General features: G+C 42.1%; 1 protein-coding gene across 4 annotated transcripts; it reads right to left on the bottom strand.

Annotated features, from left to right (window-relative positions):
• Window positions 1–653: 653 nt before the first annotated feature.
• On the bottom strand, window positions 654–26,353 carry RIC3 (RIC3 acetylcholine receptor chaperone). Of its 4 annotated transcripts, none has more exons than XR_010070830.1 (7): window positions 26,111–26,352; window positions 18,348–18,571; window positions 16,195–16,273; window positions 14,087–14,180; window positions 7,335–7,483; window positions 4,554–6,221; window positions 654–2,779 (listed from the first exon to the last, which is right to left on the bottom strand). XR_010070830.1 is itself a non-coding variant. In XM_063333300.1 (6 exons), the coding sequence occupies exons 1-6, from the start codon at window positions 26,256–26,258 to the stop codon at window positions 5,731–5,733; spliced, it is 1,182 nt and encodes a 393-aa protein (XP_063189370.1). In that variant the 5' UTR covers window positions 26,259–26,353; the 3' UTR covers window positions 4,328–5,730. The 4 variants fall into 4 exon arrangements, 2 of the variants coding, with proteins under 2 accessions (XP_063189370.1, XP_063189369.1); XR_010070831.1 differs by having other exon boundaries at window positions 5,006–6,221; XM_063333300.1 differs by lacking the exon at window positions 654–2,779 and having other exon boundaries at window positions 4,328–6,221; window positions 7,335–7,480; window positions 26,111–26,353.

Genomic DNA, 26,353 nt, shown 5'->3' with positions numbered 1-26,353 from the left:
TCTCACCAAAATGGCACCATTTTCCCTTTTGGGGGCTTTCTGTTAAAACTTCTATGCTTATTGCAGTATCTTCCATCTTGGGGCCAATCCGTGATGAGGGTAGTAAATATCAGACTTAACAAACATCCACAAGCTAAAAATAACACTTCACGAAGACGCTACACATCAGCTAGTGAGGCCTAACACCAGTCCGGGAGCAGCAGGTAAGCATTATTTTCCTTTTAATGACAGTGAAGCTGTAATTTGCAGTTCATAAAAGCAAACAGCCAAACAAACAAAGAGTTCTTTTTAGAGCTGGCACCAGAACTAAGTTCTTAGACCCTCAACCTGTGTTCTAGCTATTGCCATGGGCGACCAGCTAGGTCTCCGTCTAGAACTTCATTGTGAAGACTAAACTGTTTCACCTCAGTTTGGAACACTGGAATTACTACGGAGAGTTCTCATCAGGCAACTGATTAGACTGAAATCAAGTTGCGCGCTTATTAGTTTATAAGGATGGCCCAGAACAAGCACAAGGGTGCTGTGCAAGTGTCAGGAACTGAAAAGTTGCTCAGCAAATAACTTAAATCGGGCCCACTCTATTGCATTCCTAACTGTATTTATTTGGAGATTCAGTGTTTTATAATGTAGGCTGAAAATATAGAAATGCTGCGTACTGTTAATTCTAACTTCTGGTTTAACGTAGGGCTACAGCAGTAATGCCTGCTCTCACAAGATTTGTACCGATGTCCTCTTAAAAAGCTGTTTGTGGAATATGGCTCTTTAACTATGATGGATTCTCAAGAGCTGCCGAATTCAGTGACACTATGACAGGGTTTGTTGTTGTCATGTTTCTTTTCTTGTTTGTGTTTTGGTTTGTTTTTTTTTTTTAAAAAACACAACCCTGTTTTCAAAAGCACTGGTTATTCTGTCTTTTGGACTACATAGCACAAGTCCACGAGGCTGAATTCCTATTTCATATCACTTCAAATACTTTCTTGCAGGTGGTAGCTGCTTTTCACCTTTTTCGTAATCCGTGTTACTACCATTTCCTTGTTTTGTTTTAAGCTCCCTGATTTTCTTTTCCATCTATAACTTTCTCTTGTCTCAAACATGTACAGGTTTTTCCATGTGGGGACACTCCAGAAAGCTAAGTCAGTGAAACTGGTAAAGTTAATGTCTGTGAATTAAAGCGTGTTAAATCCCTGTGTATATGTTCTCATTTCGATGTAGGGTGGCCTGCCATTCCTGTTGCATAATCCCCACCGGGGGATATTCATCACATCGCCCAGTTTAAGGTTGTTGGTGAATTTTAAAGTGCAGAACAGGTTTCTGACCAAGATACTGGAGAACCCTCCCGTATTCTCAGGGTGGCCATTATGACTTACAGCGCAGCCTTTCTAACAGTTGGCTCCTTGAACGGGACTCGCAGAGCTCAGCGCCTACGCACTTGAGGCCACGTTTCTGAAGTCCTCTTTTTCTACGGCAGTGGTTTTCAGCCCTCTCTGATTCATTGACACCTGTACGATGAATTTAAGCTTCCCGATAACAGTGCGCTTTCTTCTTTGAATTTTGAGGATGCCAGGGGTCTGGGGGCTGTATGCCGAAAGCAACTGCTTTACTAGCATGGCAGAGCTTGATGCGAGGAGCATGGTGTAAATGATGCCAGTATAACTAGGTTTATTTTTACAGTGCCCATCAGAGATGTGCTTGTTTCTCAGACAGTAATCTTCCTTTCTCTTTTTCTTCTTCCTTGATATCTGCCTGGATCTGGAGGATGAGAGCCCCTCTTAGCATTCACGCAAGCAGGCACCATGTAAGAAAAACACCCACACCAGGTTTATTACGGTTGGGTTTATCACTAAGCAATGCAATTATTACATGCTCACGGTCACCCTGCTGTGTAACAGTTCACGTGGTTCCCCGTGTGCTGTTTCCCACCCTGGGTGCTTGTCACCAGTCAGAGGACACTGCTGCAAAGACGTGCATGGAAGCTTAGCAAAATAACTGCAGAACCGGAGCCTTTAAGATACAGCTCTCCTAATACTGAAGAAAGAGCTCCTCCTGAAGGCAAAAAATGGGACCTGTGGCTCTTTGAAGTTATTTGAACTTTTCATGTGTTTGCATTGCATGTGAGAAGATAACATTTTTGTCAATTGTACTTGCACTACATTGAGGCCGAAGGCCAGAAAAAGGAACATCCGATCCAAGGAGAGCAGTTACAGAAAACCAAACAAAAGCACAGACGAGCTCCGGTCCCAGCTGTGGAGGAACTCCAGCGTGCAGGCAAGGCGGTAGCTTGTGCTGGGGAGTGACAGTAGGGTGGTTTCTTGCTGGTGAATTCACCACGCTCTTTGGCATCACTTCGGGCAAGTAATGGATTTCGGTATTCATTGATAAACTATGATGGTCACTGCTTACGTTGCACTATATTGGGAAAAACTCTTGGGCAGTATTGGCAGTAATACTTCGGGAAGTGGATTTGGAAGGGAGGCCAAATTTTGCTCTTATGTGTATCCCATGAAACCTTGTTCACAGTCAAAGGTGGATCTAAACCATATATCACTGAAGAAGTTGACCTTTTCTATTCATGTGCCGTTGAATTCTGTGATGTCTGTCATTACTATAACTAAACAGGGCATTTAGAAAAACAAAATGTTGCTGATAGTTGCCCGTGTTTTAAGCGATAATACTGGGTAACTGACCCTGCACAAGAATTAGCAAATCACACAGGGAGTTCTCCTAAGAGACAAAGTCTATAGGAAAAAAAAAAAACTCTTATGGCGGGTCACTGTAAAACCTGTAGGAAAAAAGACAAATATTGGAGCTTTGTTAATTTTGTCAGTATCTTAAAAGTGTAAAATTATTTTCTTGTGATTGAAACTACTAGTTTATTTTGAATAAAAAAATCTTGTGCTCAGTGACAGGAAAATGAGGTTTATACCAAGTATGACGGGGGCACACATACATGCCCGGTACGGCAAGATTCGCGGTATTAGGACTAGGTTTAATTTATGACTTTCTCAGCATTTTCCAATGTTAGATGTGCAAATATATGAGCCGTGCACACATACATATACACACATATATAGTCTTAAAAAATTTCCATTGGTGATACCTGGGGATTACTCCGTCACCTTTCCCACTGTTCACACTGACAGCATAAACCATGACATTAATTTGTCTTGACATAAATTATTGCAAAATATCTATGAAAGATGCTGTTATTTGAAGCCCCTTTTAAAATAATTTTAAACACATGAAATCTTTATGTGGAAAAGGTTAAAGAAAATAATCTCTTAAATGCTCTCCCTGTAAGTGTCTGTGTTTATTACAAACAGCCGTCTGCTTTTCCTTTTCCCTTTGAGCTGACTTTTCAGTGGTATCGATCCATGCAGTGAGTCGATCTGTACCCCACGATTACAAGACTGGGGCTTTTGTTTCTCCTTTTTAAACAGTTTCTTATACTCAAAAGTAGGGGAGCAAGGGAAAAAATATCTGTGGAGGATGTTTGTATTATGATACAGCTTTAGAAGTATCTCAGAAAGTAAATACTTTTGAGGTGATTAATTTCTGAGGGTTCCTAGTAGACGTTGAACTGTGTATTTCCCAACGCTGTCTTCATCCGACTCATGACAGTCCGAAAGATCCAAAGTTTGGGAGCAGCTGTAGAAATACCCATTTTGGGTATATATAGCGTTGGGACTACATATATATATAAAAATATATATACAGACTATATCTGCCTGTAAAGAAAAATAAACCTTTGTTTCTGACTTGTTCACTTAAACTTCGAGAAGTAGAAAATGGCGGCGCTACACGAATGTTTCTGTCCCCATAAAATGAAAAAAAAGGTTAGTTAGGGATTTAGTTTTTTTTTTATTCCTACGTAAACATCTAATTCATCTCTTTGCCTTTCTTAAACAAACCAATGATATACAGTAGAATTTGAGTACGTTATGGTCTAGATTTCCTTTACATTATATGGGATTTGAAGAGTGGAAAATATCAAAATTAACAAAAAAGTCTTAATCTTGAGAACTGATATTTAATCAGTCATGTTTTTTCATGATGCCTGTACTACAGTACGCTTGTTTGCACACAAGACTGTCCTGACCCGTTTCGAGTAGTGGGGCATCTCATTTTGGACCTATATGGAGTTTTAGATACAAGCTGCAAGAATGTGCTTTTACAAAGTAAATTTTTTAAAGAAATTCTTTGGTATTCTGGAGTAAATGTATTTATTTATTTACCAGTATGTGCAACGACTGATTTTTGTATTTTTCACATAATTTACCTTGTGTATGTCATAGAGGTTCCGATATTTGTCAATACAGAACACTGTGCAGAAATATGAAACTTAATTTATTTGAAACAACTATGTCTTTCCCTACCCAAGGTCAGAAATACCTTGATTAATTACCTACACCGAGTATGGAGGTTATTTAACATAAGGAGTTTCCAGTGCTGTTTAAACTGTATTTTTACCTTTAACGCTAATATCAATTCAAAACAAAACACACAGCCATAGAAAGTTACACTATCAGTCCTGGCTTTACCAGATCCATACTCACCTTCAGCCTGTACGTTCTTTCAAACTGCGAGCTCAAGGACTTGAAATCGGTACACGCTGTAGAAATGCTGCTCTTACCCATTTTCATGAAGAGGACAGCGAGCTTCCTCATGAACATCGGCTGAGCAGAGGCCCGGCTGTTTGCCACCTTAGGTCCCTACTGTCCCGTTCCTGCTGCCTCGGTGCCGTTTGCTGTGAGCTACACCAACCCTTCCCAAGGCTAGTGGCTGTTAAGGCCACGTGAGGAGTCTGTCGGAGGCCACCAAGGGGGGTCCTTGGGGCCTGGAGGTGGTGGTGTTTCTTTCAGTCTGAGGTTCACCCTCGATCTGTTCTTTACTTTTAAGGACAAACCTTCTCACTCCTCTCTTTTTTTTTTTTTTTTTTTTTTTAATCTCCAGGGATATTTTTAGTGTTCTTCTGTAAGACAAAGTATGGTCCGATTCCTGCACTTACCTGTGAGTTTCACCAAGGCGTTTCACCACAGCTATGGCAAAGACAAAGAACAATTCGTAACACTTCAGTCGTGCTCACGCTCTTCCTGGAACACAACACAGATTAGGCTACCGGTCCTGCAGCATGGAATAAGCTGGGAAATGAGCTCTGGGTTGGGGTAGCATATGAATTTTGTGGATGGCAGTGACAACAGTTTCTTGGGCGTACAGCAGCAATGACATGGTTGAGAAAGAGTCACATGTGTCAACTGCTCATCAATTAACATTCAGGTAAAAGAAAGGCATACTTTCTCCTCCAGCTTCCTAGTCATCTCATATATAGATATACATTTGATTAATTTTCATAACTGGTAGCACACAGATATTTTTGAGAAAGTCAGAAGAGACATTTGGTTAACTCTGGGATGACAATGGGTAAAGATAAGGACTGTTTGTTCAGAATTGGAAAGAATCACAAATATCTGAACGGAATAATCTGCTCCAAGATACCAGTCTCCAAAAAGCACAGACAAAGGGCTGTTGGCAACGTCATGGTAAGCCATGACAAGACTGCATGAAAGAGGGCATTGGCTTCCAGTTCAGGTAGATGATATGGCTGACTGTTACCACAGGAATGAAATTGGTAGAAGAATTGGTAGAGAAGCCTGCGCTGGAAACAAAAAACACATGAACGACCATTTATGACCTCTACCTTCACCATCTAGATAACATCCAGTATTGTCCCTCTTACTCAAGTCCTTTCGTGTTGCGCTTTCTCAGTGTGCCTGTTTCATCTGAATCACAGGCTTTTTGCTTTTTCAGTGCTGCATTTTCATTTTCTGATTCCACAGACAGATCCTCATGGGTTGACTCTTCTGCTTCACTGCAGCTGTCGGTGTGGAATCCAGCGTTCTCCGCTATGACAGCAGGATCATCGTCGTCGTAACAGCAGCAGCACTCCTCAATGCTTTGGCTGCGATGAAGGCCCCTCTCCTCTTCACTGATGTCAGTTATCTCATCCTTTTTCTGCGTTAAAGCATTACCGCCCCTTCCCGTGGTGAGCTCAGTTAGCAGGGTTTCATTGCACAGATGGTCCTCATCTTCCATGTCCTCCATTCTTTCTGCCAGCTCTTCTGCAGAGGGCTGGCTAAGGTCAGGGTAATCTACAAGGATTGTGTCCTGTTTGCGCTTGAAGCAATCAGAATCATCATAGACAGGATAGGTCTCTTCTGGATAACCTTAGGAATAAAGTGATATGCAACTTGAAGCGTTACCAGCATTTAAAAGTAGTACTGACTTCAGTGATGGATGCATACGTTTGTTAAAACAGTTGTTTTTAGCGCTGCCAGTATGTGTGTCATCTCTTTAATGCCATGTATGTGTCACACTATTACATCCATGGCAAGAATGGGCACAACACGACTTCTTGGGCGATGATGAGAAAACTTCATTTATTTTTAGGGAGCCAGGATATCAACCCCGACTTTCAGAAGTGAGTATCTGAGCTTTGCTGAAAGCTATGGGAGCTAACAGGTGAAAACTGTATATCTTAGATCTTTAAATAGATCCTTTTCTTTTTCTGTCTACCGATTGGCTGCTTCATGTTTTGAAGACTTTTGCTATAAATGGCATTAATTATAAAGTTTAAAAAACAGATATGTCAATGACTTTGTGCATTTCATTTTAGAAAACGCATCGTGAACTTAAGAAAACAGAACTCGAGGCCACTGTTTATGCTTTATGTTTTGGATGATTTTTGGAAGCTTCTTAAAGAGCAAGGAATTAAGTCTGCACTTAAAATTATGATAGTGAGCAGGTCAACTAGGGTATCTTGAAAACACATTTATGTAACAAATAAACAACAAGGAACGGAAAGAACATTAAAATAAAGAATTTTTAAAAGACAAACTTCCTGGAGTTAACTTTCACAACATTGGAGCAAACAAAGAATGACTAATCAAAAGGAGAAACCGTAAGTTATCCAAAACATATTGATTCTGATTTCCAAGGGCTTTATGATTTTGCACAAAATCTAGCCCAAAAAAGAAAGGGAAAGATATAAACGTGCAGCAGCCAAGACGCAGCAGCAGACGGAGCATATGTGAATATTCATATGCTGCTTTTGGCAGCAGATGATGTAGTGTTTATGCGAAGGGAAATGCTGGATGCCTCAAAATCTATTTTCTTTCCATTATGGTCGGGAAAACAAACCACCTCTTGCAAAGTTTTGAACACTGACTTGCGAAAAGGAAGGATAAAGTTAGCAAAAAATTTTGAAAGGATTTGGGACTATAAGTAATCCTTATTCCATTTTTCGCATCAGGGTAACGGTAAGAAAGGCTCCTGCTTACCTTCCCAATCCTCCATGTAAGGAGCTTCTTCAGCTTCCTTCTCAGGAGAGATGCCATCTATGAATTTTCCTTCTTTCATAACTCTAGTGATTTCTCGGAGTTGCTGAAGTAACCTTTTTTCCTGGTCTGTTGTAACATTTTGAGTCCTGCTAGAAAATATTGGACACGAGAATTCAGTCCCCTATTATTACAAACTATTAACAGAGTTTGAACGCAACTGTTTGGTCCATCCCAGCAGCACAGTCTGGAGGAACCTGGCTGCAGTACGGTCACTGCTCCGCATCTCCAGCTCAGAATAAAGGTTCATCCAGGCATCTAGAAAGCCTGCAAACTTGAACAGGTAAAGCAAGGCAGGTACAGCCGGTGTGAGAGCAAGACGAAAGTGACGCACAAGCAAGAGTTACGGTACAGAACACACTACGGAAATTTCTGTCTTCTTTTAAAAGAGTGTTAGGTGAGAATTAGAGGGCCGTACCTTGTTAGAAGCATTATAAGAAAATGCAATTCAGAATCTATGCTACGCTTAAAACAACCTGTGGGGCTGATCAGAATGTCTCACACAGACATTAGTCTCAAGAGTCTAATGATCCCTAATTATGACCATTAAAGGCATTACATCTGCAAGGCCTCATTGAGAAATGCCAGTGGGACAGGTCATCATGTTATCATACAGAGTCAGCGATGGTGCCTGGCGGGGGGACAGGGGAGAAGCAGACAGGAGGATTTAAAAATGAAAAGAAGGTCTTATATCAGAGGGAGAGTGGGAGAGGACTGAGATTTTTATCAGATTAAAAGTAAACTGTAATTTTAGCTGATTCTACACTGCTGATTCTAGTAATTACTACTGCTCAAGTAATACCATTACTTACTGTCGTAACAAAAATGCTTCCAACAAATAAGATCACGTAGTCATTACAGGTTATTTTTTTCTGGAAAAAAAACATAGCCTCCTAATAATCTTATGGACCAAAAGAAGTATTTGGAGGGTGGTGATCTGAGCTCTACTAACTCACTCAGGAGGTCAGAATGAGAAAGACACTGGCTGAACTTAGGGGTGAAAACGGTTCTGACTGTTGCGCTTGTTTCATCTTGAGTTTCAGGTTGTTCTTGAGCAGGAGTTTGATCTCTGTGTCAGTGCCAGTTCAAGCCCCTCGGGGGACCGTGGCACTACTCTGGGGCTCTTTTGAATCTCGCTGTGTTTTAGGCAGGATCTTTTGCCCCCAATCACTCAGGGAGGGTGGCCCTCCGCAGGCGCAGAACACTTAACCGTAGGATGATCTCTGGCGATCTCCAGACCATCAGAGAGACAGATAATCTCCAAGATTAGACAGCTGCTCAGTGAATTTTAGGGGTGAGACGGGAAGAGGGGAACTGGGAACAGATTAATGAATTTGGATTTAAGTGATTAGTATCCACCTAAACCTTGTTTCAGGTACCTGACTTCTCATACACTTGAAAACCTGCAGCTTCCATCTTCAGTTTTTCCTCTTACTAACTCTTGTGAATAGAGCAGCACGTGAAATAGGTACTCTGTGCCTACATATACGGGAATGACAGCGACACCAGTTACTCCGCTAAAGGCAGCAGAGTCATATTGGTTTAAAGCCAAGGAGATTAGCATCGTACTGCCAGTTTGTGCGACGGCGATCGAAGTCCTGACCCTGGGCTAGATTTTGTGCGCAGCTGCACGCGCAGCTGTCTGTAACTGAACTTCGCTCAGGAGCAGGCCCACCGCTTTCCTTAGCAGCTACCCAGCCGACACTGTTCCACTGAGATCACAAGGCTAAACATCACTTCTCTGAGCCTCCCCCGAGGGGCACTTGGCCCCACAGTTTGAAAAGCCGATACGGTCCCAACGCGATGAGGAGGTTGCACTGAGGCCCCTCAAGCTGCAGCGGCAGCTTGTTCCACAGAACAAGTGAAGGAGTGAGGCAGCATCTTCCCAAACGCCTGGGTTATGCTGATGTAGAATTTGAGAAGTGAATTAATAGGCACGCAAAAAGAAATGGTTTCATCAGCTAGCTGCCTTTGACAGAAGCTGTAATAGAACTGTCAAACTAATCCTCCTTTGATAGACGAAAGTGTATGTAATTTTAATATGTATCACCTGGATAAAGACAGAAAGGCCTGTCTGTTTAGCGCAACGGGGAGATATGCCAGCTCAGATAATAGGATCAATCAATGCAGCTGCATCACTGTGGGATTTCGTATAGGAAAATTCCTAATATGCTGGAATCTCTCGTTAGAAAACACCGTCTTATTGCAACACAAGGTCTCTGTGAGTATTTCAGAGTATTCCTCCTCCAGATATACCTTGCTTAAGAGACAGAATCCCCTACAGAGAGGGAGAAACCAAAGCCCATGTGCTATTTTCACTTCATTTAAAGCCTCTAGGAAGACCTACTGTAGGATGCTGGCAATGTATAAGATGTCTGTCTGCCTGAGTACGGGAGATTTGCCAGAGTATAATGCACTTATGAATACTAAGAGGCCAACAGATGCAAAAGGTTTACAGTCTAAGCAAAGGTCAATATTTTTGCTCTGTGTGTTTGGAGCTCCAACACAGCTATTACTTTTCATAGAGGCAATGCTTATGTTTTGTAGAGTCCCAAAGTGCTCACTAACAGGTAAAGTAAAGGTTTCTTATTCTTACACTGAAATCAGAACATTTCCTAAAGAGCTGTCATGACTGCAGTGAAAATCTATAATCTAACATGGTATCTCAGATGTGTCAACTGGTATTTTTTTGTTTCATTATCTTAAAATAATCACTATTAAAATGCAGCTACAGCTCAAATATGGCACCCCACAGAGTACAGCCTCTCTCTCTCTCTCTCTCTTCCATATCACATTTGCTCAGTTCATGGTAAAAAGGTAAGTTTTTCCAATTGACAGCCTGGTAAAGAGGACTTTAAAAACAGGGATGACGTGCTGGAGAGCAGCTCGGTGGAAAGAGACCTGGGAGCCCTGGTGGACAACAGGATGACCATGAGCCAGCAATGTGCCCTTGTGGCCAAAGGCATCCTGGGGTGCATCAAGAAGAGTGTGGCCAGCAGGTTGAGGGAGGCCATCCTCCCCCTCTACTCTGCCTTGGTGAGGCCGCACCTGGAGTACTGTGTCCAGTTCTGGGCCCCCCAGTTCAAGAAGGACAGGGAACTGCTGGAGAGGGTGCAGCAAAGGGCTACAAAGATGATTAGGGGACTCGAACACCTCTCTTACGAAGAAAGGCTGAAGGATTTGGGTCTCTTCAGTCTGGAAAAAAGACGACTGAGGGGGGATCTTATCAACACTTATAAATACTTAAAGGGTGGGTGTCAGGAGGATGGGGCCAGGCTCTTTTCAGTGGTGCCCGGCGACAGGACAAGAGGTAATGGGCACAAACTTGAGCATAGGAAGTTCCACCTAAACATGAGGAGGAACTTCTTCACTCTGAGGGTGGCAGAGCCCTGGAACAGGCTGCCCAGAGAGGTGGTGGAGTCTCCAACTCTGGAGACATTCAAAACCCGCCTGGACGCGTTCCTGTGTAACCTGCTCTAGGTGACCCTGCTCTGGCAGGGGGTTGGACTAGATGATCTCCAGAGGTCCCTTCCGACCCCTACCATTCTGTGATTCTGTAACTGAGCTGCGTTATTTCTACCTCTTACCTAATTACTATAAATTGAGATTTATTTTTTTTTTACAAGAGAGTATTTTACAGTACTCCCATTGAGAAAAATATTTACAAGTATTCTTCAATTTCAAGTGGTTTCAAAATACCAAATTTTACAGACAGTGATGAAAAGAATATGGGTAAGACATCTGTGAGAATGGGTAGGGAAATCTTTTGTACCCATTATATCACTGTCCCAACACTGAAACACTCTGCTGAAAGCCTGGAAAAAAGCAGTATGCGTGCTCTTAATGCAGAGCGCCCTATATAACCATCAATCAAGTCTTATTTCTGAATCATCAAATTCCCAGCAAGGCTTCTCATCTCTGCTGAGAGATACTGGACTATAAAGGTCTACATTTAGAAACTGGAGATACTGAGGTCCCCTTAGTGAGAGGATGCAATGATAAATTACAGAAGTGTATAATTTAAATGTATAACCTGTTGAAAAAAGAGCTGGGAAGAGTGCTAAATTTTCTCAGAGCTGTGAATTATTATATCTTTAGGTACTGTGTACTACCCATTTAAGTGTGTGCATTAGGTAACAATTATCTTTATCCGTCTCTTAGTTTCAGGTTTGGTCATGTTGCTGAGGAACTGACCAGGTAGCTCCTTCTTCCTCTTGCTTTCTTTACCTTATGAAAAGTATCTGTACTTGTACTTTTTGAAAGTTTTGCGTTTCTGCAAGGGGCTTTCTGTACTTAAGGCTGTAGTATGCTGGTTTGGAAGGAGGTCTCCTTGGTTGGTTTGGAGGTTGGTCTTCAAGCCTTAGAAGAAAAACAGATCCAAGTTTCTCCCTGCCTACCTTCTACGACACAGGGCTGGATAACACTAGCTATCCCATCTAAGATCAGCTAACAGTATTGAGAGGTCTTCCAGCCTCACTCCACTCAAATGCTTTTGAAAAAGAATTGAGCAGGACAAGCCACAGCAAGAAAACACCACGTACACTTGCTACAGAAGAAAGCAGAATAAAATCACAGAGCACAGTATATATTATTCCTTTGAAACAGGATTTCTTTCTATGGTACAGCATTATCTGAGCATAAACTGTCCTTGCAAACTCATCCGGATTTTAAAAGCAACGGGTTTTTTGGAAGAAAATATAAAAAATTAGAATGTTTTTGGATTCTAAGAATCTTCACCAGAAGGAGAAAGCCAGGAGTAGTTCAGCCAGGAGGAGAACGCTCCTGAAGTATAGCGAGAGGAAACCGAGGCACGAGGTCGGATGTCAGCTCTAGTATAAATGCTGTGTGTTATGATGATACATCAATTTTTGTGACAATACAAAATACATCCTTTTGTCTGGTTGCTAATATTTCACTTGGCAGGCTGGGAGTCCCTTTGCCACGTCTAGTATAATGGGCCATGGTCTCACCTGGGATCTTTCAGCATTAGCTTAAATTCGAGACCAGTTATTTCTTTCTCTGACTTTTCTGTTGTAAGGATTTGTTTAATTGCATATTAATAAATGGAGCTCGTGACATTTTTGCTCTCTTCCTCTTTCCTTTTTATTTAAATTTATCAATATCCAGATTGAATAAGTCCAGCACTGTACTCTGTGCTCTAATTACACTTTCTAACCATACATTTTATTTTAAGACATTCATCTAGTATTACTGAACTTAATGAGTATAGCAGTGTAGAATAAGGAAGCTTCAAAGTCTGGCTGTATTTGAAAAACGGCAATTTGGTCCATCTAGAGGTGCTTTCCCCCTTCTCTTTAAAGAGGCTATATACAAAATTCTTTATTAGATTTAGATTCTGATTTCCCCCGAGGCCTTTACATCCATCTATATAAATAGTTTGGTTGAACAAAGAAGGGAAGTTCTACTAAATAAAGGCTCTGAGCCAATAACACAGAGTAGAACAAATACTGGATCAGACCCTAAACCCATTTCACAGTAAAAATATCCTATCCTGAGAGTCAGCACAATATCTGGGCAGCTCATCAGCCTGTTTCTGGCAGCTTAAAGGTCCGCGTAGAGCATCACATCAGCTCTACAAAACAGAGATGAATAATAGCCAAAACAGTATCCTTCTGTCTCACTAGCAAAATCTGGGCAGTTCAGGGCTTCTCCTGCTGGCACCCGGCCCAACACAGGCAAGTCTGGCACCTCGTCTTGCTGAGACCAGTGCAGCTGCAACACGGGGCACGGTGCAAAGTGGGCAAAACTACGTGCTCCAAGAGAATGCAGTTTGAAGCATAAATGAACATAAGGTGCAAGTTCGGCATAGAACTATTTTTACAGAATGGGTTAAAACAAGCAGTGTCTGATCCAGACAAAGTTAACACGCGTTACAACCTGGAGAGCTATCTTTTTTGCTTGCAGACGTCACCTTAATATTCACGGTATTTAAATTTTCAAACACTGCAGTTATGCATTGTCCTGTTGATGTGTTGTTACACTCCTTGTGAAAAACACAGGCTTGTTTCCAGTGTTTCCTTATCATGTAGAATAGTGATCTCAGATTTATAGCAAACATCAATAAACGTAAATTTTTAAATCCTGATTTTACAAGCCTTTTTTTCTTTTATATTCAGAAGCAAATGCATGGATTTACTGGTTACAGGGTGGAACTAAGTTATGGAATCTGATTATTATACAATTATGCCCTTAAAGAAATATTTTATGGATAGTCTATCAGGCATTTACACAGATTATAACAGCATTTCTATTTAGAAAAATGGTCCATAGAACTGGAAAAAATAACACAAAACAAATGGGTTTCTTCGGAATCACTCAGAATATTACTCTAGTCACATTAAGACAGGTTGTTTTATATACTTCAAATGTAGATGTTTTATTTTCTGCTTACACATACATGTCATTATCTTCTAAATAATGCACTGTGCAAAGGGGGAGGGTAGGGATAGTTGCTTTTCTGTTTAAGGAAAATGAAGTTGGAAAAAATGATTTATTTTAAATATAGACTCTGAAAAGAGAAAAACTGCAGTACAAAAAGCGTAATGTGTAAAATCAAATTTCTACAATGATGTGAAGTAGTAATAAAAATGCTATTTTAATATAGCCAATGTAAGAAAGTTTAATTTCTAATCAGAGCACAATCTCTCCGTAAAATGCTGTAATTTGAAACATACCTGTCACAGTTAGGTCCTACTCTGTTGATTAATTTTTCCATAGCTTCTTCTGTCTCTCTCAGTTTTTCCTGGAGTTGAGTGAGCTCATAGTCAGCTGCAAAACCAACAAAATCCCAAGATCTGTCAGTAGGAGCTTTGAAAATGCATCCCTGTCCCATTATCACCGGTAGCATAGGCTGTACCAAACCCAAGTGGCTGTGAGGAAACTAAAACATCCAGCTTAAAGAGTTCTACCTACTTTTCCTGATTTAAGAAGGTGAAGGCTACTGCCAATGGTAATAGAGCACACAGAAAGCACCTTCTTTCAAAGGCTGCCGAGCAACCTCCCAATAAGCAGGGTGAGTGGGCCACTGTAAATGCCCTGGAGATTAGAGAAAATACCGTACTTTTTTTTTCTAAGAAAACCATAGTGTTTTAATGTTTACTGCAGAATTAATAATTCTCATGGAATTTCCCTGTTAAGTCCTTAGGAACAGAGACAAAAGGTCACTTGAGCGTTTTCTAATGAGGTCTACGGTTTGAGAAACCACATCTTTATCAAAGAGAATAAAGTTCATGGGCTTGATGGCACCCAAACCTGCACAGGTGTGCCAGGGTAGGCAGTGAGTGCTAATGGTCTGCCAGGCTCACCGGGATGAACAACAGCTAGCCACCTGCTGCCTCGCGGGGGAGCAGAGCACGGCATTTCCATGGCTCCATAGCACAATAGTAGCCACACCTGCGTACATGCAGGAACACCCCTACTGGCTTTAATTTAGCCAAAAGCGTTAACAGCAAAGATGCAACAGCATGGACGTCAACAAAAATGCTTGAGCTCCTTGTTTGACTTCTGTAGCTCACGCTGAAAATCCTATAGCTGAGACTTCATTGTTCCCAGCTGCAGAACAAAACGAAACCAGCCCGGGCCAGTTAAATATTCCGCTGCTACAGGCACACCCGTTTAAGCAGCACAAAGGCACAACGGAGAAAGCCAACCACAAACACCCTGCTTCTGGGAAGATCTCTGTTCTGCAGAGAACGTATCCCTGATCTCATTATTTTGCATGTCTGAGACTTTAAAAATAGGGGAAGGGAAATTGGCAAAGAGAAAGGAAGTTATTTCCTCCGAGTCACTACGTAAGTGGTTCTTAGCCCAGTGACTTGTCTCCCACTCTGCTAAATCTTGCACCGAATGCCTTAGGAATACAAATGGAGAGCTTTAGAAAAAGGCAGAATAATTTTCATCGCTAGCTCTTTGAGTTATAATGACGGTAAATATTTAACTTACTGCAAAGTTAGTTTCTCTTACCAAGCATTAGAGAAAAAAAATACAATTACTGTTGCTAATAAATTAGACAAAATTGCCAGGCACAATGCAGTACAAGTGCACTGAAAACGCAATCTATAGCACTGAGTACATTAGGTATTCCTAATATACGCATTAATGTCAAGATAATTACAGCTATGTATGTTAAGAGAATTACCTTACTGCTAGCACTTTTATAAAGCCCGAAGTACTTTTCTTTCCTGTTATAATTTAGCCAGCTAAACACAACGCATTTAAATACTGTTATGGTAACTACTCGTCCAATCTTCAATAGTGAGATTATTAATTTATCTGATAAATGTCTACAAATAGTTGAATCTATCCCACCGATGTTTAGTTAGAACCACAATCACATTTCAGAATACTGTCTGCTTTCTCATCAAAACTTTAAGCATTACTAAAAGGGAAAGGAAAAAGTAAGGAAGTGCCTGGTGATGGCTGTGAATTCACAAATTCAAAAAAATGAAGGTAGCTTTTAATATCTTTATATACTACTAGCAGAATAATACGGATTATAGAATAATTATAGATGGACATCCTATTGTCCATTTTTAATCATTAGCTACACAGCTCTTCAGCACATGCATACAGTTAATTCAGTGAACCTCGTGAAAAGCCGTTGCTTCCAGGGGAGCTTGAGATCAGGCTACTATCGCAGGGTCTCGTTAGCCGAATGAGATTAGAAAGTGACGGTGCAGTAACTCACTTTAACTCTTGATCATTCCAACACAGAAGCTTCTGCCTTGTTCAGTTGGACCGTGCCTCTACAGAGTCAACAGCTACACTCAGAAGTCATACTCACTGATTTTCCTCTTCATGTTTCCCGGTGCAGCAGTAGGGCATTTCCGCTCTCCAGCTACAGTTTTTCCTTTGGAAGCCAGCTGATGAGTGAAAAAAGACAACTCTTCTATGAGTTACAGCAATAGTAATAGATAAGTAACATATAATATATATAAGATATAAGCCCCAAAGGCAACAGCGAAAAGGATAGAAAACTAAAACATTCCAGAAAGTAACCACTGAAAAGGATGCCCAACAGCAAAACCAGAAAACCATGAAAGATGCCTGGAAGATCTTGCCAGCTGAAAACTCCTAAAAGACACTTGGAACAAATGATATTTTTAAGGATAGTAAAACCATAACTCATCAAAAATCACTTTTTCATTTTAGAATATTTATCTGTGTCCTGGTTTGAGGTAAAACAGAACCAGCTTTCTGATTTGTAATTTAACTTTTTAGCTGGGCCTCTTCTAACTGACTAAAGTCTGAAATTAACAGCATATTGTTCAGAAACTGTTCACTCTCAGGGTGATAAGACCTGATTATACCAATGAATGGTATGCACAGAGGCTCTTGCTTATACTTATTGCTATAACAACCAAGGTCAGCTAACTTCGTTATTTGCCCCATCGGAGGGTCGGAAGCAGAGAAGCGTAGAGGGGTCCCACATGCAGGGAGGAGCAGATGGGACAGGTGACCCAAAACTGACCGACAGGGTATTCCATCCCATGTGCATCACCCTCAGTGTAAAAGCTGAGGGATCAAAGGGGCAATGCTGCTCTGGCTCGCTCTTTCTTCAGTGGCCGACATCTGAGGAGGACCTTGTCTGTTTGTCTGCCTTTGATCCTGATCCGAGCATTCCTGACTCTAGTTCTGGAATTCAGCTCCTGTCCGTCACTGACTCCAGTCTGGGACTTTCCCTGTGTCTGCTGGTGACACAACTGTCATCCTGGGAGCTGGATACGGTTTTGTATGTATTGTATGCTTTTTTTTTTCTTTAATTTTTATTATTCTATAATTATTTCCTATTTTCTTATTTATTATTATTTTCATTAAAGTAGTTTAGTTCTTTTTCTAAACTCGTGAATCTCCTTGTCTCTTCCTCTCCTCTCTGAGGAGAGAGGGGGGGGAGGGCCATCTGTCGTCCTGATTGGCCAATCCGGCCAAAACCGCGACAATCTGTTCCAGCCTGATACTGGAATTCTTCTGCATATAGGAGGGAAAAAACAGTGCATTGGGCAATTATTGCAAAATAAAGGACAGGTTCTGAAGGAATTGTATCTGAGCCCACTTGTCCCTTTTGCAATGTTTTCTGCCATTATTCCTCACCAACTTTGTACCTGCAGCAAAGGTACTGGCTGGCTCTATACAGAAACTGCAGGCTATTTCTTTCGTCTTCTCTGCGTTTGATCAGCTCACCCAATTCACATCGTTCTTGTCTGCCCAGAGCAGGCTCAGCTGTTTGGACACTGCTCACTCTGGATTCAGCGCCCACCCAAAGGAAGAAACATTTCCACAAGTCCACTTCTCCCTCCTCCCACACAGCTGACTGTCATCACCTACAGGCAAGTCACATTTGTGTAACAAAAAGCCATGAGAAGTTCAAATCAGGTGTGAAACACTTGAGGGGATTTTGGGCTGTGTTTTTTTAAACTAGCTTTCAAACAGTTCTCCAGCTGGGGTAGTTCCAGTATGGTCAATACAACCCCAAACTCACATTCTACAACAATGTGGTGCTTTTGTTCCAGAAGACGCGCAATAATTGTACTCCCTCTCTCCCACCTTAAATTCGTAACACAATACATGACACGTACAGTATATATAATACGTAGTCACACGTGATAGAAAAGAATACTGTGTGTATATTCAAAATTAATCTAGCATTCTTCTAGACATACACATTTTCCGGGGGGGGGGAAAAATCCTTCAAAAAATTGCAAGAGGTCAGAGGCCAATGCAGGATTTCAGCAACCCGTCCCTACATTCTTAGCTACCGCCTTTGCAAAAGCAAAACCCACAGGATACACCAATCTTTCAACCCCCAAAGGTCCACCATAAACACTTCTTCTTGAGCAAGGCTAAAATGGAACCAGGTACAGAAATGGGACTATTGCTTCTGGTTTGAGGGTTTTTTAGTTGTTATTTCCCTGACTTTTCAATTTATGTCGGTCTTACCTTAAATAAAATGTACAGGATATATAAGAAGATGCCAAATCCATATATAGGGATAATCTGCCCCACGAGACCTCTCCCACTTCCACCAGTGCTTCCACCACCACCTCCACCTGCCTTGGCTTTGGCAACTGCTTCAGCAAGGTGAGACCTTGGAAAATGAGGGGTAGCTCGGCTGTCGGGAGTGGCCTGGTAATGCATCCTCGGTGGAAAGCGACCGAGCTTCCCTGCAAGAAAACACACAATTATTTTTCTTCTATTACTTTTCACCCTTTTACACGCAGCCTAAATTTAAATGCACCACCACTGATGAATAAAGTAACTTGTTGGACTGCAAGTCTGTAGACTCAATCCTTGGTCACTTACTACATGCAGTGCTAGGAGTTAGGTATCCACAATTACTGTCTTGAGAAAAAACTGGCAGGGCAATAACAAAACACGGAGTTTAACAGCTATATACTTGTCCAAAGACCCTATGAATCAGCATCCCTAACAGGATGAAAACCTGAACTCTTACTCCTGATTTTCTGCTCAAAAAAACCCCAACAGTGTATTGGGTTTCTGCTGTGAGCCTGATCTTTCCATATCACGCAAAGGCATGTTGATGTATAAATCACTACCCACCTAGCGTCCTGATACATGACTGCAGTGTTTGCCCAGTATAGATTTTCAGATATTGCCGTAAGAAGTAGTATTTTACCTGATTTTATGAAATGAGTAATGAAAGATAAAGAAAAGTGATGGCACCTTAAACTGTTCTCCTTTAAAATGTGTTGGGTAAAGCAATGTAAAAGAGGAGATTGAATACAGCTTAGGACAAATGGTCCTTGGCATTTCAGAGGGGAAAAAATGGTTTCTAGCCTTGAGAGAGGCAGAGATAATTTAAAACAAGGAAGGGGAGTGAGCATAAATGCATACATGGGTACTACAGGAAGACTTCAGAGACCCCGGAATGGTGCTGTGGATGATTTCATTCAACTGAAAGGCACTAGAATATCAATAAATCTAAGCTCATGCAGTTACTGTATTTTCTTGCTGCCATCAATTTTGCCATGAAATTCACTATTTCACTCCTCCATCTACTCGACATCCTACGTTCTATCTCCATACCCAGCCTGGGCTTACCCCTGCACTCCCTTCCACCGTTTGGGACTGAACTGAATGTCTCAGCTACTCCACCACCGCATCTGGTGGTGGGAGGCGTTGGATGGAAGCACCAGAGCCGGGGACCGCCAAGCCGGGTGGCAGCGGTGGAACTCCCTGTCCCCATCAGCAGGAAAGCCAGGCAGCCTGGACACTGGTCACTGGGCGCTGGGGCAGGCTGCATGCATTGCATAAAGAAAATGAAAACCAGGTTTGAAATAGCACCGAAAATAACTAACTTTACTTCTGTAAGTACCCAGCTGCAAATATTTTTAAGAGAAAATTAGATTAAATTAACATTTGCTCTTGCTAGGAAACACCATCATAGGCGGCAAAATTCCTGAGCACAGAAAATTACAGTAAATACATATTAGGAAGTGACAGCAATAATTTGTGAAGTTCTACTATTAAAAACACATTTTTCTTTTAAGTGATGGGTGCTGCAGGCTTTAGTGGAACTGCCCAGGTATCCCACCACTGACCAAAACCGCTCTCAGATTAGCTCCGGCTTAACTTTGAGGAAGCTGTTATCACGCACTCTAATTTTAGTGAATAATTCAAAGCCTGTGATGGAACGCATAGCATCTTATTTACAAGAAAGTCCCATTGTTCCACAGGAATGCCTTGTAGCAGTAGGTCACGGGGGAAACCAGTGTGATGTCGTGTAGAGAGCAGTATCACTGAGGGAGGGATGAAACAGCAGGGGGGATAAACCTCTGCAAAACACCTTATACTCATACAGATATTATTTATTAAAAAAAAAAAAAGAGATAAAGAAAGCAGAAAATAATTGACAAAGGTGAAACTGTATTTAAAGGGAATAGTTTTCTAAATTATCCACACGGCCTCGTTTGTGCTTTCAAAGATTCAATTCAATTAAAGATAATCAGGCCAAAGGGACACGTACTAGTCATTTCATTATCAAAATAATTTTAAAGGGGAATTTCATAGTTTCTAGTTCTAAATCTTCCCTGTTGATTTTTAAACTTTTATAATGATTTCCTTATTTAAAAAAAAAAAAAATCCATAGCTTTTTATTGTAAAGAACCCACGTAAATTTCAGAGGAAATTGACAGCACAGGCAACTTAAAAGCACCAGATGCAAAAATATGTCAAATAAACAGTATATAAATGAAAACGCATAGCAATTTGGATGCCACTGTCAATTAAACAACATACCTCGCATTATTAAAAAACCCAACACTGTCGCACACTGGTAGATGATGTGACTGGATTCGACATTTCCAGGGATGAAACAAACCACTTTCAAATAGAGACAACGCCATACTCTCCATCACTAACATCCAGTGACACTTCTACGTGAGCACAGAAGGGCGCGCGTCGGGTCCTTGTTTGCTGCACCATCCCGTTGCCAGTGCAGGTGGGGAGTACTTCAACGGGATATTTTCCATGCTGTGGGAAGGGGAGAGCATCAACCTCCACTGAGCTTTGACGGGTGCCGCTCTCCTCTTGAAACGTTTCTCAACTCCCCTGCGAGAGCCTGAGAGCTTCACACAGACCTGCTCGCTGCATGTGGTAGCTCCACCCAATACACCCTACTTGGCCTTCTCATCTCTTTACCTAAGGTTTACCCAACATGTTTAGTAATTTGTCGGTTTAATGCTTCCAACCAACTTTGCAAACCAGCCAACAGGGCAAGCAGAGCATGTTTTGCCTAATCCTGTCCCTTCCAATAGCTTTAGGTTCAAAACCGAAATTACGCCCCAGCTAACGTTTGTGTTGTTTAAGGGACTGTAGTTTCTGAAGGTAGATGAAGTCCTCAACAGCAGTATCGCATTAAAATTATGGTGCTTTTTAAAAAATTTTAACAATATTAACACTCAACTGAAAAAAGCAAACCTTAAAAAGTGTAGTTATAGCACACCTAATACAACAGCCAACCAGCTGATAATAGTCAGGCTATCCAAGTGTCTTTTTTCCAAGAAAGCTGTTATGTGTTCTGTCTAATGGGGTTTAGGAATTGCTACTGAACCCAACTATTTATAAAGTTACTTAGACTTACGTTATTGTACAATTCAGCAACTCTTAATCTAGATAATATGTCTTTCTGCAGCATCCGACAAGCTGTAAAACGCTGGGATACATACACACACGTATAATAAAAAAATAAAGTGTGACATACCGTACATCAGGGCTGCTGCTACATTAAGTTTGCACTCCATTTGTCAGGAGATTTACGATACATGACTTCATTTATAAAATGTGCATGTTCTTCAGACCCCAGGAAGCGCAGAAGGAGGGTTAGTGATGGGAAATGGCAGCTTGGGAAGTGCGTGTGACTTGTCCACGCTGACAGCAAAGCAAAGGATGCTGTCTCACTGCTGCTCACATCTCACCCACGCTGCTTCTGGGGACAGCACCCACAGTCTGCTCACGCTTTGCAGCAGCCGCTCTGCCATTTCTCATCGTTTCCATCCCAAAACCGTGGTTATGCTACTTTGGTTTGGAAATACTAAGATTGCGTTTTTTCCAAGACAGACATTTACTATTCCTTACTGTGCATGCAAAACCAACCAACCAAAAAAAACCTCAGCCCAAGAACGAACCAGCTAGACGTTCTGCAAAAGCTTTAACTGAAAAAACATGTGACAGTGGGATACAGAACTATCCTCCTGCCTCAGCAATGCAAATTCCAGCCCTCAAACCTATCTTCAGACTGCACTCTGACTCCCACGTTTAGGGATGCTAAGGTGCCATTGACATTTTCCTGGTAATATGTTCATTGTAGTGACTGAAAAAGAAAACCACCACTTTTTCAGACAGTCACATGGATCAGAAATGAAATATGCTCCTGTGAGAACCAGAACTCAGAGTTTTGTACATTTTTCTCCCCTGCTCTGTTGGACATGATATTTAAAGACGGCATGTGCTCTGAGCAAAGCTTTTGCTTAGTAGGATATGCAAGACCTCCCTCTCTGGTAAATGCCAATAAAGAGGCATTCTACTGAAGCCTTTGTCTCAGGACACTTGAATCAATCTCAGAAGTGTATTTTCATAAAACTTTTATTTTCTCTCTCTCGCTGTCCAATGAGATGAATTGGCCAAAGGGTTCTAAAGCTGTAAGTGGCAACACACAGACAGATGGACTCCATGACAAAGTAACTTGATCTTCCCTAGACTGAAACTGTCCTCCTAGGTTTTCTTGCACAGCCTCCACATTTAGTATAATAGCTCAGAATAATCTATACAGAAACTGTTTTCTTGACATTAAATTATCTCTCAAGCCCCTATATAATTTCTGCTGCTATTCTTTATCACTCTAATTTCCCCAACACTTCTGCCCAAAGAAAGCCCAAGTTATTAATCACTTTTTTATAACACCACAAGTTCACGTTCGGTTCATTGTTGAGGCCACTCTCTATTTCAGTACTACGCACTATCACAAGACCCATGTTTTAGATTTTTTACACATGCAGTCATTTATATTTTTCCCTTCTACATCTTTTTATAAATACTTCTGATTCCAGCAGACAGCGTAACATCACGATGAACTGGACAAACAGTATGCATTCATTTAGCTCTTGCTCTTTTGGTGACATTTACAAAGTAGCTCTAGCTGTGATCCCAACAACACAACTTTAGAAACCTAACCAAAAATGGTTAGAAGAAATGACAATCTTGAAATCCTTACTTTAAACCACTGCACAGGTGTTTCTAAGGGAAACAGTCAAATGCCTGAACATTTTTAATTAAATATTGCAGGTGAAGGTTAAAAAGGAAAACACAAAAGCTACCCAAAATGGAAACACCATAATTTTCTTAAGTAAGGACACCTGCAGGCAACTGATGTGTGCATTGCACAAATCCAAGCTGGGCAGAGGCGTTACCTGAAGTCATTTTTCTTGTAAAGCTGATGCTGCTTTATTGTTCACAAGGGTGCAGATAGACCATACACCTCTTGTCATAGAGCTGGAAGGTTTTGCTTAAACTACGAACTTAGACAGTAGCTTTACAAAATGCATGGCATATATTTATAAACGCTAGACTTAAAAGTACTTTTTAAACTGCTAGTAGCTCTTTTTTTCCTCTTTTCCAAACGATAAATAAAAATTTAATGTCTGTACATGAAGTAAACTAGAAATGCGACAGATTCACAGTCAGTTCTTTAAGTAAGTTCTTTCATATACACGAAACTATTACTGTGAAAAAGAACAACCTTTCTGCCTGAAAGCTAATATTAACTTCTATAGTACTATGCTCACCATTTTCCTAAAAGAGACCTCTGAAAATGGCTTTATTAGAGAAAGCGCCATTCCCATGCTTAAAGCTTGTTTCAATAAAAAGCCTTCTGGTAACACTGAGTTCTAACAAATGGTAGTAAACTTTAAAGAATGTTTTATTCAGAGGCATTTTGCCCCCAAGACTACAATAAGCACTTTATTAACTTCAAGAATGACACAATTACTTCAAGTCCCTGGAACTTCTGTCAGGTAACTGCAGTTAGTTCACTGAAGAGGACGACTAATGACAGAGATATGAATTGAACTGTTCAATCGAGATTTATTCTTCCAATAAAAAAATAACTCCAGGTGAAATAAAGTTTGGTCTGCAGAGCAGGTGTAATGAAATTCTTGCTATCAAATTGAAAATACGGACTATAATTTCTCCTCTGAAACAGATCAGCTGAGGCGAGGTATTACATCCTCCGCCAAAGACTGGGGTGCAGCAGAGGAGCACTCTGACCACTGGCTCGGCACCAGGCACACACCAACTCATGCTGTTCCGTCATCTCCTGCAGGATGATGGACAGAGTATTTATGCTACCTATTGATGATGGAAAGAGTATTTATGTCATCTATTTTAAGCATTTAACTGTGGCTGTGATTAGCCAGCTTATGACAGCACTGCTTAAAGTAGGCTGCGCTCGAACAGGTATGAACATCATTCATCAGACAGACGTCACTGAAAATCATTTGGGCGCAAGCGTTTGGGGTATTTTTTTTTAAAGCTAATTTTTCTGTTAGATCAATTCAGTCCATCCTGCAGCCAAAGAAAGAAGCACCAGAACGTTAACTGACGACTGCCTAAGACTGCAGTGCTGTGGGAAAATGGTTTGTCAAACCCTACCATCTGGTATGACCGCAGGATCAGAGCCGGGAGTGGCACAGCAGCAGAAGTTAACGGAGAGACAGGTAGCACCTCCCAGAGCATCTGCTCCCATCCCTGCTTCAGGCAGGTGACTCCACAGTCCTCACCCAGCCCCCGTGCTGTCTGCTGGGCCTTTGCAGCACCGTGCCCTCACAGTACTGCTCTCAATGTGCTATCAAAAAAACCAGCTACCAGTCAGGTTTTCAGTGTTAAAGAGCTTATGGAATGGAACTATAAACCTGTAAATCTACAGTGCTGATGAACCTATATTCAAGTTCTTAAAAACAAAGAACCAACGAAAAGACTACACACAGCAACCATGGATGGGGAGGCACAGTATAGATCATGTATTTTGGTTCAACATAATGTTGTTTCAGCAGCAACTTCACACTGAACGTCCTTAAAAAACCCTGGTCAAATGAAATCAGTACCACTGAACTGTAGAGTCACGTAAGAACCAGCCTGCTGGAAAGATGCAGATCAAGTCACTGAACCTGTGTCCCTGTGGGACGGCATCCAGTACAACCCAGAGATTCTCTGTACTTCCATCAGCCTCATTTCTGGCTTGCAGACAGCCCTGGGCAAAACTCTCTGCGAACACCTGGGGCGATGATACTCACTTTTTTTGAAGTGCCTTGAGGAGAAAAACCTACGGTGAAAGGCAACGGGCATAAAAAGAACAGGAGGTGCTTCTATGAACCCATTCCTCTAGAACTTAAAAGGGGACATGCAGAGTGGGAGGGCAGGTAAGAAGGACACAGCTCCAGGGACTGCAAGGATAGGATCTGAGTCTAAATGAGTCATCATAGGGCATGTTTATTACGAGAATCTGGCGCACGAATGCCAAGTTTAAAATACTGGAGTAGGAAACTAAACAATGAAGATGATTCAAATGAACTTTTATTTCATAAGCAACAACAAAAGCATACGGTACAGAAAATAACAAAATAATGAAGCTTTCAAATAAAAAGTGATGTATCACAATGAAAAACAAACAAAAAAGTGGTATGAGTACGTCTCTTCAGTAGCTTTAGAACCCCACTCACATAAAAGTAATAAAATGAAATTTGAAGGATTTTAAGCTATCTTTCTCTGAAGGGAACAGAAGATGGCACATCACTGCGAGACCAGTACATTCCACCAGTGACGCTCCGCACGTCATTAACGAGAGAGCACGAGTGACGCGGCAACACTGACGGGAAGGATTAACTACGCCACGTTTCCCCACCGGGCGGCAGAACACCTCCCCGACGCTCCGTGCACCCCAGGCCCGCTCACCCACAGCGGCTCCCCGGGGGGCGGCGAGCCGACGGGCCGGGGGCCCAGCGCCACCGCCCGCCCCGCCCGGCCCCGGGCTCGCCGCCGAGCCAACCCCCCGCGTTCCACGCTCGGCCCCCGGGCAGCAGCCGAAACACGGACCTGGGCGCAGCGAGGCAGGGGGCAATGGCGGCGAGGAGCGGCCCGCCCTCGCCTCAGCGGAGCCGCCGCCGGCGGGGCCCGCGGCGGCCTCTTACCCTCGGGCGGCGCGGGCGCTGCGAGCGGCGCAGCCCCGGGCTCCTGCCTCCCGCCGCCCCGAGACAAGAAGGTCCGCGGCAGGAGGAGGGAGACGCAGAGCACCAGGCAGGAGACCATGGCCACCCTGCAGCACGTCGAGTACGCCATGGCGGCCCGCGCGCCGCCGCCGTTGCGGGGCCGTTAGCAGGCCGTTACCCCGCCGCTGCTCTCTGCGCCGGCGCGGGCAGCGCGCGCGTGCGCCG

The sequence above is a fragment of the Chroicocephalus ridibundus genome, chromosome 4, assembly GCF_963924245.1.
Source record: "Chroicocephalus ridibundus chromosome 4, bChrRid1.1, whole genome shotgun sequence".
In the NCBI taxonomy this organism is placed as follows: Eukaryota; Metazoa; Chordata; class Aves; order Charadriiformes; family Laridae; genus Chroicocephalus; species Chroicocephalus ridibundus.
The sequence above is the reverse complement of the archived record's forward strand: the minus strand, read 5'-3'. Positions and strand labels throughout refer to the sequence as shown.

Bases quoted from the DNA above. Each gene is read 5' to 3' on its own strand.
- RIC3 (XM_063333299.1), bottom strand. From the start codon at position 26,258: ATGGCGTACTCGACGTGCTGCAGGGTGGCCATGGTCTCCTGCCTGGTG. The intron at 18,572-26,110 runs GTAAGAGGCCGC...GTTTTCTTGCAG, and splicing joins AGCGCCCGCGCCGCCCGAGG to GGAAGCTCGGTCGCTTTCCA. The intron at 6,222-7,334 runs GTAAGCAGGAGC...TTTATTCCTAAG, and splicing joins TTACATGGAGGATTGGGAAG to GTTATCCAGAAGAGACCTAT.